This window comes from Pseudopodoces humilis, chromosome 2 (assembly GCF_049639895.1).
Source record: "Pseudopodoces humilis isolate 2021_Gansu_Grassland_sample_001 chromosome 2, ASM4963989v1, whole genome shotgun sequence".
In the NCBI taxonomy this organism is placed as follows: domain Eukaryota; kingdom Metazoa; phylum Chordata; class Aves; order Passeriformes; family Paridae; genus Pseudopodoces; species Pseudopodoces humilis.
This window is the reverse complement of record NC_142201.1, coordinates 59,050,802-59,067,798: the sequence shown is the minus strand read 5'-3', so window position 1 is coordinate 59,067,798 and position 16,997 is coordinate 59,050,802. Positions and strand designations below refer to the sequence as shown.

Here is a 16,997-nt window from a genome sequence, read left to right as displayed (position 1 = left end):
GAAACATTGGTTCTTCATCTCACATCCAAGTAATTCACACTAGCTCCCCATTACAGATCTGAATCCCCTCTGCATTCATTCCAGGCAAAAATCACATACTATAAATGTAGCATTATATAGAATAAAAAAATAAATAAATTACTGTTTTATACCATGAACACCACCATATTCTTTCAGATCCTTGACTCACAAATCCCCCTTCACCCTTTGTGCTCTCTTTTATTCACTTTAACAGATCTCTGAGACTGAGGCCAATCAATGTTTGTCTAGAGAGTAACTCATGTGAAGCTCCGTGACACTTCAAGCAAAAAATGACAATAGCTGAAAAATCATCAAAAAGGGTGCATTAATTTTCAAGTCAATAGTCCCACAGTGAACCATCTGCTCCCAGGATTGATCAGTACCACTGAAGGAGGAGGCAGTGAAGGGTGAAACTACTAAAAGAAGTAAACTCATACATCTGCACACTCTCCAGGACTCCACGCCCAACAAACTTTGTGGTCTTTCACAGTTACTCTCTTTGTGGGAATTACTGGGAGAAATCTTGCAGAGGCATAGACTAAAAGGAAAAGGGATGTCACCCTTTCTCTGTTCAAATTCCTGAAGAAACTATGACAGCAGCAGGCAGGAAAGGAGGGAGAGAACACAAAGCAAGATGTCTCTATGGGAGCATTAAAACAAACACAGAAGTATGTGCCCATCCTCACGGTCAACAGAGAGTGTGCACAGGGAGGAAAGAAGTCTCTGCCTGACAGGCATCTGGGCCTGCTGGATAGCCATGCTGATCCTTTCCAACATCCTTAGCTGAACCAGAGCAAGCCACCCTTTTTACAAGCAGAGAAGCCACTGACCTTCCTCTCACTCCAGAGGATCACAGCAGCAGTAAGGACTACCAGCAGTCAAACTGAAGCCGTTCAAACTCAGTTACTAAATTTAAGCAACCACACAACAGGACGTAACTGACCAGAGCAGCATGACAGTCCTTTATAACCACTTAAATCTCTGCAGGCATGAAAAACCTCAGCAGATCTTCCCAGCATGGAACTATGCCAAAAGTGCAAAATGACACTGAGGGCACAGCCGGTTCTCCTCGGCAAGCACATCGAGAAAGACCCTGGCAAGCTCTGGACACACATCCTCCCAAAGGCTGCCCACAGAGGGGCTCCTGCTGCTTCCCACCTGGAAAATATATAGGAAGACTTGACACCCACAAGCTACTACTCAGTTTCAAAACCCTATTCAGGTTGCTTAGTGACAATAAAGTAGTGCGATCTCACACAATTTGCAAACCCCAAGCGCTTAAAGGCAAGGAAATGAATTGTCCAAATCATCATAAATCTCATGCTGCCCATCTAATAAACAAATAAATTCTCATCAAATGTAAAAGCTTGCTGAATTCATTACAATAATGCTAACTCTCCCAAGAGTACAAGCTCAGGTTTTGTTAATGTGCTTTCAGTATCCAAGTGGTAAAATATTCCTAAACAGGGATATTATTCAAACAAAAATCTTAGCTAGAAAAGTAATTTTTTTTCTCTTTCTTCAGAGTTGTGCAATATATCATGATAATTCCTACATGATAAAAGTTTTTTAAGTCAACTACATGACTTTATATACAAAATTTTTATGACCCACATCTGATGAACACTTAAGCACCAGCTTAACTTTAAGAAGTATTTAGTCACATAAAAGTGTACAGGGTGGCTGAAGTGTTTCAGTATGTGCACAAATGGTGTACTAGAATAAATCTCTTAATTCATTTTAAATAGCATCTAATGTAGTGGTCTTATTTTTACCATATCAATGAAATAATATTTGTTTTGGATCAGCATTAAGCTTGTTTGCTGTGATAAATGCAAATGAAATGTTTACATTAAGAAAGAATGAGGCTTCTTTTCAGTATGATATAGAGAATAAAATTTATGGATGCCCCCAAGCCAGGCCCGTTTTTTTTTGGACATTGCTAGCAAATTGAGAGTCATGGCTTGAACTTAGTATTATACAGCTATGGTTACTGCACATATTTAGTAGCCTGTTCTTAAGTTTTAAAAAGAAGATTTTGGAAAATGCAACCAATTTTTTCAAAGCCAAAGGGGAAAGGATAAAACAGCAGTGTAAAAAGGTGGCAAGTAGAAAGGTTAAAGAAGGAGTTCTCTCTCTTAATAAAGACAAAGTTCAGATACCAAAGTATCAGACTGAAAAAACACCAAACAAAACTAGCCATGCTGTCAACAACTTTAAGAAGTTCTTGACATCATTTCCCCGTACTCTACAAACAATAATAAAAAAATCTCAAAAATTTAATGGCCAGCCAGAACAAAATACTGGTCTTGTGGTTCCTTTGCAAGTAAGCTACTGAAGAACTCTCACAAGACATCAAACTATGTCTTAATTATCCCTGTCAGAGGAAAACAACCAAAACAGCATGACTACAGAGCATTCTATTATACCCAAAGGTCCATATTCTGAGAATCAATGAATCCACACATTACCTTCTTGCTTTGCTAAGATTTTGAGGTCTACAATCGATGTATGTTTATAAACTATAGATCCCTTACCAGAAGCATGTCTGGTCAAAGTTCAAAGAAAATGAGAGGAACATTGTTTAAAAAATATATATGTATGTATATGTGTGTGTATATATATATATATATATATATATTTATAGCCTTTCTGAGTGTTCCAGAGCAAGAACATTGGTCTAAGCTGCCTTTTATTGTCTTCAGCTAATCAAGAGAATTTCAATACTTCCCTCCAGAAAGAGGCTTTGTGATAGCCAGATAGACTGTTCTTTTAATCACTACTTCAAATACAAAACCACTGTCATTCTAGGTATTCTGCTTTAGATATCCAAACTAATTTGGTGAGTCCAGCTAGTCATCCAGTAGTCATACAGCAGTCATACAACAGTCTTGCATCCTGCATTCTGATGTAACTGCTGGAAACAATTCAAAATGTTTGCAAATGATCTATATAGCCTTACATGGAGAAAGACCCAGCTATAGAATAGTCCTTTCTTGAGCCCTGGCATGGCTGTTATGTGTCTCCAGGACGCTGCACATGAAGTTCACAAGATAAGGCATCTTGGAAAGAGATTCCCAGTCGTCATATATTCTTGAATATGTCTCTTCTTTTGTGTCTTAAAAAACAGAAGTTTTCCTTAAAGTACAAAATAAATTCAAAGTGTTTCACCTGATCTTTCTCTCAGAAAAGCATTCTCCAGCTCCTTGGAACAAATCATAAAATAATCAAAATCTTGTATTAAAGATGAAAGTGTGATTATCTTTTTTCCACCTTCACAGCTTACCTAGCTGGCTGGGGAAAAAAAAAACAAAAGGTAACTCATATTATCTCATGGTACAAAATAGTATTAATACTTTAAAGATTCCAGAAAAGGGGAAAAAAAAAAAAAAGGAAAATAAAATTTAAAAAAAAACTTGCACCAGAAAAAAAAACCTCAAAAGCAACATTCTCTGAAGACCTGCTTGCAAACACCTACTGAAAAATATTACAAGCTCCTCCTTTCTTGTACTTAGCTAGCAATTTAAACTTTGCCAATACATGCATCACTAAAATGCCTTCACAGATTTCATTTCAGTTTTATACAAACATGTGTCAGAATTTGGAGTGGTAATGACCACTGTGCCTTAAATAGTGTAACTCTTTCCATTCTAACCCTGCTTACATAGTGTATTCAGTCATTTTTAGCTTCCCCAAACTATCGTGTCTTTGCCTGAAATTTTCCTTTAATGGACTCTATTTTGAAAGCTTATGTAGACACACGGCAGTTAATGAGAAAAAACAAATATTGCACATCATTTAATGCTAAAAACTGGTTTGCTTTGCCCAGGCATACTCTAGAACAGAATAATAGCCATGTGCATACATATGTGTGTTGTATGTATCAGGAATACACATCAATGAATATTTCATTTTAAAAATAGGTTAAAGACCCCAGGATGTGGTGAGAGAAACAAATTTGCCAGATTTTACAATAGCTGTGGGGAAAAAAAAAAAGTTGCTGAGATATTTTACTAAGGACAGATATACAGTACATCGATTTAATTGCAGAATGAAAATTATGGAAAATACAAATACTGAAAATAGATATCCTACAGCATCCTTCAGTCTGTTCTCTGAACACTACCTGGTGCGAAGAACTTGAGGATGATTGCTGTGCACTTCCTCGCTGGTGACACTATTCGTATTACTGCAGTTGCAGAATTCATCACAAATCACAATGCATTTTGAAGCTGTGCAGAGTCACACAATCCTAATACATATCAAGGATCTCCATTGGGGTAAACTTTGCAACCATGGCATTTTCCTGAGAACTTCTGGTGCATAAAAAAATCATGTTGCCTCAACCAGAAAGAAATGAACCACTACTTAGCTGAGTAAATTGGGAACCATTAAAAGGAGCAAAAGCAGATTAAGTTGCAAAGAATGATGCTCATGCATTTTAACACTGGTATCACTCAGAGATAGGTGAATTAACAAGCAATGGTAAACTGAGAGAAATGTATACCAGAAACAAACAGGAAGTGACTGCTGGGACTTGGCACAGTCAAATATCACCATATGGAAAAGGTTAGAAACTTTTTGAAGGCTCAGTTCCTAAATGGCTGGTGTTAAGGCAAATAAAACCACAGTGGGGAATTTAATTAATTTACTTTTATTACTCCATAATGATTCAAGATCTAAAAAAAAAAAAAAAAACCCACTCAGATGAGAAAATTCAAGTAACAACTCTTGCCATTTAACTAAATAACACTATATTATCTCCATTAACTATAACACAGTCATGCTTCTGAACATCTCCCATGTTACAGCAATTTCATTACTAACGAAAACCACTGGGGATGAAAGAGAGGAAGAAAACTTTGTCCCACATACCTTACAAGTGTATTTATCTTACTCAATACACCACATTTTCTTGCATTTCCTAAATTATACTTTCTGCTCCAGAATGTTTGCTTCATGCAAAAATAAACACAGGCCAGATACTCAATGTGGATTTGAGAGCAAAACACATATCCAACAGAGTTTTTGCATTAACTGGACATGGACCCATTAAAACAGGAAGCCAGGTCAGTGATAAAAGTGCTTTATATCCAGTTTTTGCACTCAAACAAGAGTGGGAACTGCAACTGTGCTCATCTGACAGCTATACTTCCAAGTGTCCAGGGATTGTTTCATTTATTAATTTTGTGCTGATCCTCAAGGTGAGAAGAATTCAAAGGGAAAATGTGTGAGCTCTAATTTGAACCTTCCCATCTCAACATGTTCCTGCTATAAAGAATTGAAGCAAGGCCATCTTTTTAAGGAATGTGGTTTGCACTGCAGCAATTAGCTTTAAAGAAACTAGAAGCCAGCTGATGACAGGCAGTTTTCAGGCTGTAGCCCCAAGAACTGAAGTCATCTGTTTAAGGAAGGCACTGACTCTGCCTGTCTTAACCAGCATCCTTAAAAATGAAGAAGTCAAATTTAACACACACATGGAAAACTTTCCATTACTTCAATCTCCAATGTAACCCTGTTTGTAACCCAGTATCATCATATATGCTACTTCAAAACTGTCTGACTACAGTTTTCCAAAGTTCTCATAAAACCAAAATGTATATTATTAATGTTTTTTTTTATTCAGACACATTTTCTGTATTAAATATTCAGGTCTCCCAAAATGAGGGGGAAAGATGAGTAGACATTACAAAACCAAGAGTTGTTTCCATTAGGGATTTTGGGTCAAAAGTGCTCAAACTTCACAGGGTACCTGTCAACTATTTATTCACTAGTGTTTCCTCCATGGAACATGGATGCAAAAGCTTCCAGGACAACATTTAAAGGTGCTGGCTTTAATCTCACAGAAGTCCTAATCAGTTTTGCTCCTGATTTCCCTAAAGGCACCTACTACTACAGTGTCACTCTACAGCCAAGTATGGAGCTTTAGCAAACAGTTCCCAGTGACAAACAGCATGTGGGCCTAAAGAATAGCCCTTTCATCCTTTACACCACTATTTGCTCCCTCCTCCTCGAGTTGGCAGACAGCAACACATGTTGATCTTCAAGTTTTTGGTTTGGAGTAATTAACAATGGCCACATTTTGACAGAGATATGCCTTTAAAGTACTCAAAAAATCTAAGCGATAGATATACATAAACTAAAACTACACCCATAACAGAAGTTACAATCATGCCCAGCCGTATCACCAATCTGTTTCTCTTAGCAACAAACTGCAAAATTAGTTCCACTGAAAAGAAGTAAACAGTTTGCCAAGGAAGTTGCTATCCAATGTGGGTAAGCTATGGTAAAACTGGACAACAGTCTTCTAAATAGAACTGTGAACCAATCATTAGCATATCACAAACGAGCAATAAACTTTGGTGTAATTATATCTGCCAATACAGTACTCTTGCTTTTCATCTTCTCATTCTCTTATTCACCCCCTGCCCTTAACTAAATAATTAGTTGCTTTTATTTAGGAAGCAAAGAGCAAGAGTAAAAACACTCTTTGAGAACTACAGATGTTAGAACATTTTAGGCTTCTGTTTGTACTAGTGAAAGGGGTTTGTTCTTGTACATATATTTCCTAAATCTTGTAATACACACAGTAAAAAAATCCACTCCTGTATGATTCTGTCTGCAAAGTATCACCATATGGTAGCTTTCACAAATGATCAACTGTACCGAAACATCTAAAAATAACATCTTCCTTAAGTAAAATAAAAACAATTACCAGCAGAGACTTTTGGGTATCGTTCTGAGCTAAGGAATCAATACCACATCACTGAAATGCTTCAAGTAAGTAAATAAGCAACCTCTGGAGAAAAATAGCACAGTCCTAAATGGCCCACAAGCATCAATGATAAATGTAATATACATGCTTTGGGTTCTTTCAAAAGTCTATTCTTAGATATAAGACAAACCCAATCCATTTAATTAAAACCTTAGCTTACAAACACTTCCACCAAGTAAGTGAAGCTTAACAAATCTAATTTGAATGAAAGAGACTAGCTGGGTAAAAGAGCAGCTCCCTGATGTTGCTTGCTCTAGTGGTTTCATGTAACCACTGATCACCAACTACTACAACAGCAAACATACAACACCCTTAAACTAAATGGGAGTTGTCTGTCTAAATATAGCTACTTTTAAATAATGCATTGTGAGTTATAAAATAAAGTGCTACTGAATTATTTAACATGGGTCTCATCTTTAACAATGATATATCACTTTAAATTGAAAGAAAGATGTTTATATCTGCAGTTGCATATTGTAAATTGCAACCAGTAAAGCAACATTTTAACTCCAATTATGTCAGCATTCTGTTTTTCCTATAGATATCTGATTCACAGAAATAGAACTGGGACTCAAGCTAAGATAAGCAAAAGCAAGACTTGCAGAGCTGTCTTAGATCTTCAGGCGATCCCAGTTTAGCATTCATTCACAGGCTTCAGATACAGACTATCCCACCCATCTGTAACAGTTGGCAAGAATTGGCTAGGATCTCAATCTCACAAACCTGAGTCGGTAACATTCATAACAGGCATGTTTTCCTTATGCAAGTATCAAGCTCAATGAGAGTAAATGCTCAAATGCACCTAATACCACCACAGCTAATGAAGGCATCATGTTCTGTAACTTTTAAAACATTCTGAAGACTAACACACAGAAGGATGTTGAAGCTGAAAGTTTGTGTAGCACTACGTTTCCAACACAATGCAACAGTTGTATATTATTTACTATAGTAACCTTTCAGCCAGGCCTAACATCTGTAAATGCAAAATTAACGTTTAGCAACAAAAAGGAATGACACATCTCGTTTAGGAGGTTTCAGGAAAAAAACTACTTTCCACCTCATAATGGAGTAACATTACTGTTTAACAACCACGCTTTCTGTTTAAAGGTGGCTGCCTTTTGCACATAGTGCATGAAGCAAAAGCGCAAGGGAAGAACAGCAACAACCGGACAGGACTTCACAAACTACTAACTTTAATGGGTGCTCTGTGAAGGAAACAACACCACATGACCCATTGTGTAGAAATCAAACCCTAAGTGTGATCAGTCCCTGCCTGCACAGAGTCACTGCATCCCTCAAAACAGACACTTCCCAGAAAAGCCCTGATCCTCATGTCATTGCAACAATAAGCTCTCACCAATGGGGTTTTGTGCAGACCCCATCACGGACTGTGGACCACGCTTCGTAGAAAGTCATGGGATCCTTCTACACAGCAAGTAAGCCTTTTTCATTATTTTTATGCTTTCAAATGCCTGCTTGTTGATTTTACAGGGGAAAAAAATTAAATAAACACACCATCCATGAAAAAAAGTTCGTTCCACTGGGACAACTCCGTCAGCCCGAGAAAGCCAAAAAAACTGCATTAGCCTAAAATTTTGACAGCTGCTTTATGCATCTAGTGCCAAGAGCGAGGATGCATAGAAGTTTACTTCTCTTTCCGCGAGGTGCCTTTCAAAGTGGAAGCCGCCTTTCCCTCCTTGGCGGCACTCCCGCTCCCGAAGGGGAGCCCGACGTGCCGCCGCGGGCTCGGTGCCTGCCGCTCTGGAGGGGCGCACGGCAGCGGCCCCCGGCACCGCGGGTGGACTAAGAAGGGTGGCTGGCGGCTAGTGAGGAAGGGCTCGCTGAGCCAGCCCACCCGCTCCGCAGGGTGGCGGGGCGGGATCCCCCCGGCAGCGGTGCCCGCCGCCGAGAAAGAGGAGCCGGAGGGAAGGAGGGAGGGAGGCAGTCAGGCAGCCCGCCGCTTCCCCCACACCCAGGACGCCCGGCAGGGCAGGGCGGCTGCCGGAGCAGACAGCTTCCCCTCCGTCCAAGCGGAGCCCCGCCGCCCCAGGGGGCTCTTCCTGCCAGCCGGGGGCAGATGTGGACGCAACAGCTGGACGGGGAGGAGGGGAGAGGAAAGGAAGGAAGAGGCACGGCTGTCTCACCCCCCACCCCCCCCGCCCCGCAGCCGCCGTCGCTCCCGGGGATGCGGGCGGGATGCAGCGGCCGTCCCCGGCTCCGGGCGAGCCCCTCTTTGGGATGGGGATGGAGAAACCGGCCGTGAAGGCGGCGGGGCTGGCCGGATCCTGCACCCCTTACCTTGCTGCGGATCTGGCCCGAGGTGGACACTTTCCGGATGAGTTTCTGGGGGCCCTCGTGCTCCCCTTCGCTGTCCGACGACTCGTCCGCCGGCCCCGCCGCTGCCGCCGGGGGTTGGGGCTGGGGCTGCAGCGGGATCCCGGCGCCGCTCATCCCCGACTCGGCCCCGGCCATCTTCCCGGACTCCTACCGAGAGAAAGCACACGAGCCCGGCTCAGCCAGGGCAGCCGCTGCCGCTCCCCTCCCCGGGGAGGAGGAGGAGGAGGAGGCGGCGCTGGAGGGTGGGGAAAGAGGCGGTGCGGGAGGGCGGGGACGGGGGCGGTGGCGGCCGGGGCTCTGGCGGAGGGGGGCGCGGCCGCCCGCCCCGCCGCCATCTTCCGCCGCCCCCTCCCACGGCCTCCGCCGGTTCCTAGGGACCGGGGCACGGTCAAGCCGCCGGCGGGCGGAGCCGGGCGGACGGGCCCGGCCCCCTTCGCCCCTGCCGACGGGCAGCGGCCCGGGGCGCCCGCCGCCTGCAGGGGGCGGCGGCGCCGGTGCCGGCCGGGCCCCCCCCGGCGGGAGCGTGCCCGCCCCGCAGGTGAGCGCCGGGGCCGGCCCGGGCGGCGGAACAAGCGACGGCGGGGGAGCGGGGAGGGGGCCCGGCGCCCCCGCACCTGCCGGGGCTTCCGCGGATGTCCCGGCGTGGCCGGGAGGTGGGACGCGGCACCCGAGCGAAACCAGGCGGCTGCCGTGCGCAGCCCTTGCCCCGTCCCGGCCGAGGACTGTGCCGCTCTCCCCTGGGAGCGCAGGATGTCTCTTCGGGACTTGGACGGACGGCGTCCGGTGCAATGGGCTCCTTATCTGTGTGCTATTCCTCCAGCCAGTCAACCCCGTGGTAACTATCCATCAGCGCCGAAGCCTTGGACAGTTTTAGTAAATGCATCTATTGCTTCCCAGTGATTTTCTCCCAACAGTTTTTCTCTTAACTTTCTTGTTATTCTGCTCATTTTTGTATTTGTGAAAGAGCAGCCCTTACTTCTGGGAAAAGAAAGGGTCAGTTTTCCTTTTTCATCTCAAATCTGGCAGCTCGCACGATCTCGAAATGTCACCACATGTTCTGAATTGTGGGACTTCGAAATTATTGTGGCTTGTATGTAGTCAGTGTTCAAAATAAGTGTTTAAATCACAGCAATACTAAATAAAACACACAACTCCTAGCTGCATGGACCAGATTCAACATAAGAAAGCAATCAATACTTGCGGCTTCTACATTCCCACAATTCTATTTATATTTCCAGAAAGGGAACTGACATCTCTTAACGTGCTCATATAATGCCACAGTACCTAAATACAAAGCATTTAATGAGGAAAAGTAAACAACTGTACAACCTATCCTACACTGCAGATACCTTGCCACAGTCTGAATTTCAAATAGTCCAGAGCTTTTATAGTCCAGCCCATTTCTTTTATTGGGGTTTTTATTTCTAGTAGTGTAGGGGAAAGCAAATGTTTCCATGAAGCCTTGGAGTTCTTGTGGCTTAGTTTTGTGTTACTGCACCACATATTTCAAATACAATTCTACTAACCACCTCCGCATAGGACCAATTGTAGAGGTTATATTTTTAAAAATATCAAAAGTAACATTTAAAAAGTCAAAATATCTATTAAATTATATTTTAATGGAATTTTGATCAAGTTACCCACATTCTTTATTAAAATATTAATATGGCCTAAATCCTATCATTAATACCACAAATTATTAAAAATTATTGTGAAACTAAGGACTAATTTTGTCTTACCTCACTCTTCTTCACCTGAGAGGGAGTTTTCCATTTTTCAAAACGTGAGATCAAGCTTGAGCAGGTGCAAGTATGCATTGCTCTCAGTAGGTTAATTTAGGGCGCAGTTAGGAAGATAGTTAAAAGCAATGTTTATGCACACTGTGTCTTTCCACCCTCCTTTCTTCCTCTTCCCCATCTTAATTTTGGGAATAGCAAATTATGCCAGAACATGCCTCACTGTAATTCCTTAATTCTTTTGAAGGTAAATGTCACTTGACTACTGCAAGGGAACAAGAAGACATAGTTTCCTAATTAATGCTACCCTATTGCGCATAATAGTAATTGTGATTTGAGAAACACTTGGTGCTAACAGAACACAAGCAAGACTAAATTTATTTCAACTGAATTAAATAGTGCTGGCTGAACAGCAGTAGTTATTGTTACAATAAATACAGTTCTTCAATTTTTGTTCATTTTTAGCACTTATCTATGGGCACTAGTTGCTGCACAGTTTCTGCACTCCACAGAAAGCCTCTCCAGCCCGCCCCGCAGAGGGCACCATGCATCTTCGTCTGGCCTACCCCAGTGTGCTCTTCCTCACTCCTGACTGTCCAAACACAAAAGGGTGGTTACCAGGAAAGAAGGCACTAGCCTTTCACTTCCAAGCAAGTCTCTTCCATCATATCTTGGTAAACTTCAGAGGGCTATGAAAAAAACAAAAAGTACTAGGAGTGTTCTCTCGGGTTACTTAATGTGAAGATTTTAGTAGCAATAACCTAAGTCTGCAAATAATAGGAAATGTCCTACAAGAACAGTTCAGTGAGAATATGAGAAAATGGTTTCTGTGAAGTATGTAGTGGATTCTGTGAAATTACAGGCTCTAAGGTCTGCAGTTGTTTAATGTTTACAGAGTTCTCCAAAATGGAGAAACCAAGTGTTAAGCATTGTTGAACATACACAAGTTACTCACACATGTTAGTATAGCAGGTTGTTTCTACAAACATATACATTGCCCAGACACAATGACAGTTTTAAAGATATCACTATTCCCTTGTTCTTCTTCTCAAAGGTATTAATAGATAATCAGGGTCCAGTCTGAGCCTTTACCCAGATAAAGCTGCCTATGGTAGCCATGAAGTTCCCCTCAATAAGGACTTGCAACTTGACTTCTATCCCTTCATCTCACAGCTGGATTTCTCCCAGGTGATTGATGTCAGAGTCAGTATGAGAAATGTTGGATAGCATGTTTCAGCTCAGTGACCACAGCTACAAATACTCCCGCACAAGTGGTACTACTAGACTTCTGCAAGCTGGGCTCTTGAACAATGTGGGACTATATGCAGCCACTGGAAAACACATACAGTATTTGCACATGCTGTGTCTTTCACTTAACAGTTTCGCACTTCTTAGTAATGACCTTAAATTTCCTAACTGAAGCAAGGGAGTAAAAAGCATAAAGAAAGGTTGGCATTTAAAGGAAGATACTCAACTAACAAAAACCAGCTCTGCTGACATCATTTGTGCTACCGCAATTAGTATCAGCTGATGAGCTGCCCTTTATATACAATATATACATATTTACACTGTGATATTGTATACATTTAATACACATGTATACATTGTGAGAACAATTTAACTATATTGAGTCCCAATAATAGGATAAAATGTACATGCAATGTAGAAAAAATCTAAATACACATCCACTCTAGCTGCACTGAAGATTATAATATAGATTACTGCACTATTAGATTCCAGACCTAAAACTGATTCCACTTGTAACATTTTTACATCTTTTTTTCTAAGTCACTTTGATATCTATAAACCCAAGGGTAATGCTTTTCTATCCTTCATCTCAGAAAGTTGTTCTGAGGGAATTTGAATCAATAGTGTGTCAGATTAGCAATGCATTATTCATCATGTTTAAAAGATTTTATTGAATGTTTCCTAATTTTGGTGGTTAGTGATAGCTATGGTTTTCAACTGGCCTCCCCACTTTGAACAAGTTAATTTCAGATCTGCCTGTGTGAACTCCCTCTGCAGATTGAATTTGTGATACTATTCTTTCTTAACTTCCTTACTTAGCAAAGAGGAAGCCAGAATATAACAACATGTATCCAAACCACTGCTGAAGAAAGTAACTACCTCACTTGTGGTTGGTTTGGGATTAGCTAAGGGAATCCTGTAACCTGTAGGGTACAATATTAAAGAAACTACTAAACTATGTTGTATGCTTCAGAGTAAAAAGGTCCAAACCACAGGGCAGGTAATAAATTAAACAGATGCTTTGTGAACGTGTTAGGACTTATGTATGCATTTCCAGAGTAAAGTAAAGCCAAGACTCAGATCTGACATAAAATATGAAAGTTGTGTCTAGAGTTTTGTAAGTCATGTGTTATGCACATTTTGCCTACAAAGCCATCAAACCTCCCTCGCAAGAATGCAGGGTGAGCCTTAGATTTTAAGTCACTTTTACTTAGCTCCATCATGGGGTCTTAGACAATTCTTACTGGATTCAGGAAGAGCTTTTCCACTAAAAAGTGTCCTGTGAGTTAAGGAAAGGACTTTATAGAAATTTGAAGTAGTACACAGACAAGTCCAACCCTGATTGGCAAAGGACTTGTGGCTGCATTTAATGTCCATTCCTTGTTTCTCAGAATAGCTATAGGAAGAGCACTTCCCAATAATGTGACAATTTCCACAGATTATTAATTTGCACAGATTCAAAACCTGCAAAAAAAAGTTTTCCCTATCTTACTGCTCTTTGTTTTGTGTTTTAAGTGCAGGGGAGAGAGGTTTGTATACTATGTTTTCCGTTTCATCATTCAGGTTTTCACCTAAATCTCCCTTTGCCCCCATTATATTAAAGAGCCTGCTTATGAGCAGATGGAAGGAACAATGTGGCTCTTGCCACAAAGACCATGTATTTTACCAGCAGGTTACCAGGTAAAGGATTGAGTGGATCAGCTGAAATTACAGTCTTGTAGAGGAAATTGGTGCAGTGGTTAGCCTTAAAACTGCATTCATGGATGTACTCTTTAACAAATGCAGCAATGAAATGATAAACATGACCCAAATCCTGGCCCTTACTGGGGGAGGGGGAAATGGAGAAAAAAAAGATGTGCTCCTTGTTTATCTAAGCCATGCGCACAGAAGGAAACGGGCTTGGATGCTTCAGCCAGGACGCCACATTTCCAGAGAGGGGCTGCAATCCATCTGCCTCCCGAGTTTCAGCTGAGTTTTGGATGACGGCAGCAATTTAAATGTCACTGTTTAATAGGATAACGCATTCGCAGGAATTGACTTTGCTGCCTTCCTCCCACGATGTCTTCATCTCTCCAGGCAAAAATCTCGGGTTTCCCTTGCCTGATCCTTTCAATGTCAGCTCCATGTTACCGGAACACACATACAGCTGTTTTCCCTATCACAGCTGCATCTCCGGCAACAGTTTTGGCGCTTGAGGACTGCAGAGGGCAGCGAAGGGGGATGTTCGTATCAACAAAAAATTAGGATAGTAAAAATATATTTGTGAGGGCTATAAATCCTAACAAGGAAGGGAGTGAACTTAGTTTGTTGTGGGTATCTCCAAGGCTCAGCTGCTGCTTTCCTGAGGGTGTGCACATCAAGCCACGCAAAGAATGGGTCTCCCCCGTTTGCCATTTAAAACTGGGTTTACAAGTAAAACCTGGACCAAGAAAACAAGTTAGCAAAACATGGTACAGCTATCTAACGGGGAGCTTGGCAGTGGCATGGGTCCATGCTTCATGTTTCCTTGCCAAGTTCAGGGCCAGATGCAGCCTAGCCTTGACCTCTTAGATAGCCTGAAATCTCCCAAGCAGCTACCCAAAGCCTATTTTTAGCCCTCCCTGCCTGATGTGTGTGTGTTTTTGCACAATGGAGAAAAGCCCAGGAGCGGGACCAGACTGCCCTGAAAAGGGAAATCTGATTTTATCGCCTGCTGAGGATGCCGGTGACATGATTTCCTTTGGTTGGAAGGAGGGTCTTCGAGTTGCTTAAACAAACCTCAAAGGCAGCTCACCGCAGCTTTCCCCGCTGGCCAGTTTGAGCACTCTCCTCCCTTCTTAGCGGCCCAAAGACAAGCACTTTGCCCACACCCCACAAGGCAGGGTCACAACAGGGTACCCCCAGCCCCGTCCCGCCTTGCCACCGCGATGGGAGCAATTCCCAGCTTAGCTCCAGAAGAAGTGGGGGAAAGTGTGTGTCTCCTTCTGGAAACTGCCTCCCAACGCTGCTTGGACACGTTGCTTTTGCTAGGCTAAGAGGAGTTTAAGGGTGTCAACATCCAACCCAGCCCCCTCGGCAAAGTTGAAGGCAAGGCTCTCGGTGCTAATCCCAGGCTTTGCACCCGGGCACTGAAACTCAGAAAGGGCAATGAACTCCCCGTCTCCCAGAGGGATGAGCTCGTCAGCAAATGGTCAGACACGGCGGGGACGAAAGGCTCCCACCCCCGCTCCCCGCGGGGAGGGGACGAGCGCCGGCGGCCGGGCTCTGGCGTGGAGCAGGGTCGGAAGAAGGGAAGGTGGGGCTGGAGGGCACAGATAAGGATGATAGCCCGACCCCCAGGCTGAACAATACAGGCAGGAAAAAGGGTAGGGAACGCCTGTGCAACGGCAAGGCACGCATGTACCTACCAGCTCCTCCCAGGCGGGGCTGCGGGCGCTATAGGAAGGGTACCCATGCTCCTCCATCACCCCGCAGCAGGTCCCCAACCTCCGCGGGGACAGCGCCGACGGGCAGCGGAGCTGGGTCCGCCGGACTGCGCCTCCCTCCCGCCGCTGCCGCTGCTCCGGCTGGCAGCGCTTCCCCGGCGCCGCTCGTCCTCCCCCCACCCCGGCCCCGCTCCTCCCTTTTCTCCCCCGGCTCTGTCCAGGCCCCCTCCTCCCTCCCCGCCCGGCTCCTTTCCCTCCCACGGCCACCGGGCTCAGCCCCGGCTCCCGAGGGAGCCGGCCTGCGGCTGCCGCGCCGCTCACATCATCGCCGCCTCCCGCCCCCCGCCCGCCGCGCTGTCCCGGGCGCCCCGCACGCCGGGCCCCCTCCCGCCCGGGAAGCCCAGCGGATCACGGGCAAATCGCCTTGGCCGTAAGCCGGTTTACGGCCGCTCCTGCTGTCGGCGCCGCGGAGGGGCCGGCGGGCGAGGATGCGCCCCGCGGCGAGGGGACAAAGCCCCTCCAGCCTGCCCAGCCGGGACACGCCGCCTCCCCTGGTCGGCCCCGCCGGCCTCGGTGCAGGGTCTGCGGCCCCGAAGGGCCCGGCTAGGTGTTGCGGGGAGCCCCGGAGAGAGAGTCGCTGCTCCCGCATCACCCTGCCCCGAGCCGAGCCAGGGTCAAGGCCCTGGCGCTGCCCTCTGGTCCCACTCCTCCGCGAAGGCTCCGAGAGGGCAGTACTGGGCTTTTGACACCCTTCGGATGTTAAATTGAGCGTGAAACGGCACCTCGTTCCCCCACAGGGTTGCCGGGTGGTCCCACGGGCACGTTAGGACAAACTCCCTGGAGCTGGGATACGGCACAGCCACTGTGGAACAGACAGCACTGATGTGTAGGCCATGTCTGACACGGGGGGGTTCTAATTCCCAGGGCCACCACGCCAGCCTTATGGAGCAGCAGGATTTCTCTGCCCTCCATTACACCTTTTATTAATACACAGTGTGTATACTTTAGCCTTCACCGTTTACTAGATACCAGCATCCCCTTGGACACCAACCAAAGCATTACATGTCTAAAAGTGGATGTTGTATCTCCTTTGAACTCAACACTCTCACTCATTTGTTTCTCCCTGTTGTTTTGAAATAGAGGGATATATGAAAAAGTAGGTCTGGAGGAGAGAGCAAAAAAATGAAGCCTAGTCACCATCCAAAATAATGCTGTTCTTCACTTTCAGCCTGCCCTTTTCAATTTGCAGCTACCATGTTTGATTACAAGAAGTTATCTTCAGATCTACTTGGTAAGTGCAAACATGGACAAGAAATTGTACTTCACAAGAAAAAATAAATTAATTCATATTTGTAATTGTTTTATTTTTATATATCTCCATTTTCTTTGTACTTTAATGCTTTTTCATAGAAAGAAAAGGCATAGTGACATCTGAGCTTTAGCTGTTACAAAATACATCTCTGTACAAAGATGTAG

General features: G+C 44.2%; 1 protein-coding gene across 1 annotated transcript in view; it reads right to left on the bottom strand.

Annotated features, from left to right (window-relative positions):
- DGKH (diacylglycerol kinase eta) overlaps positions 1–15,627 on the bottom strand; it is a 161,297-nt gene extending 145,670 nt beyond the window's left edge. Inside the window, exons 1-2 of the mRNA XM_088068828.1 lie at positions 15,504–15,627; positions 9,095–9,280 (exon numbers count right to left, since the gene is read on the bottom strand). Coding sequence (XP_087924954.1) covers positions 9,095–9,280; positions 15,504–15,560 — 243 coding nt within the window. The 5' untranslated portion in view covers positions 15,561–15,627. The remainder of the gene's footprint in view (positions 1–9,094; positions 9,281–15,503) is intronic.
- Between the last annotated feature and the right edge of the window lie 1,370 nt (positions 15,628–16,997).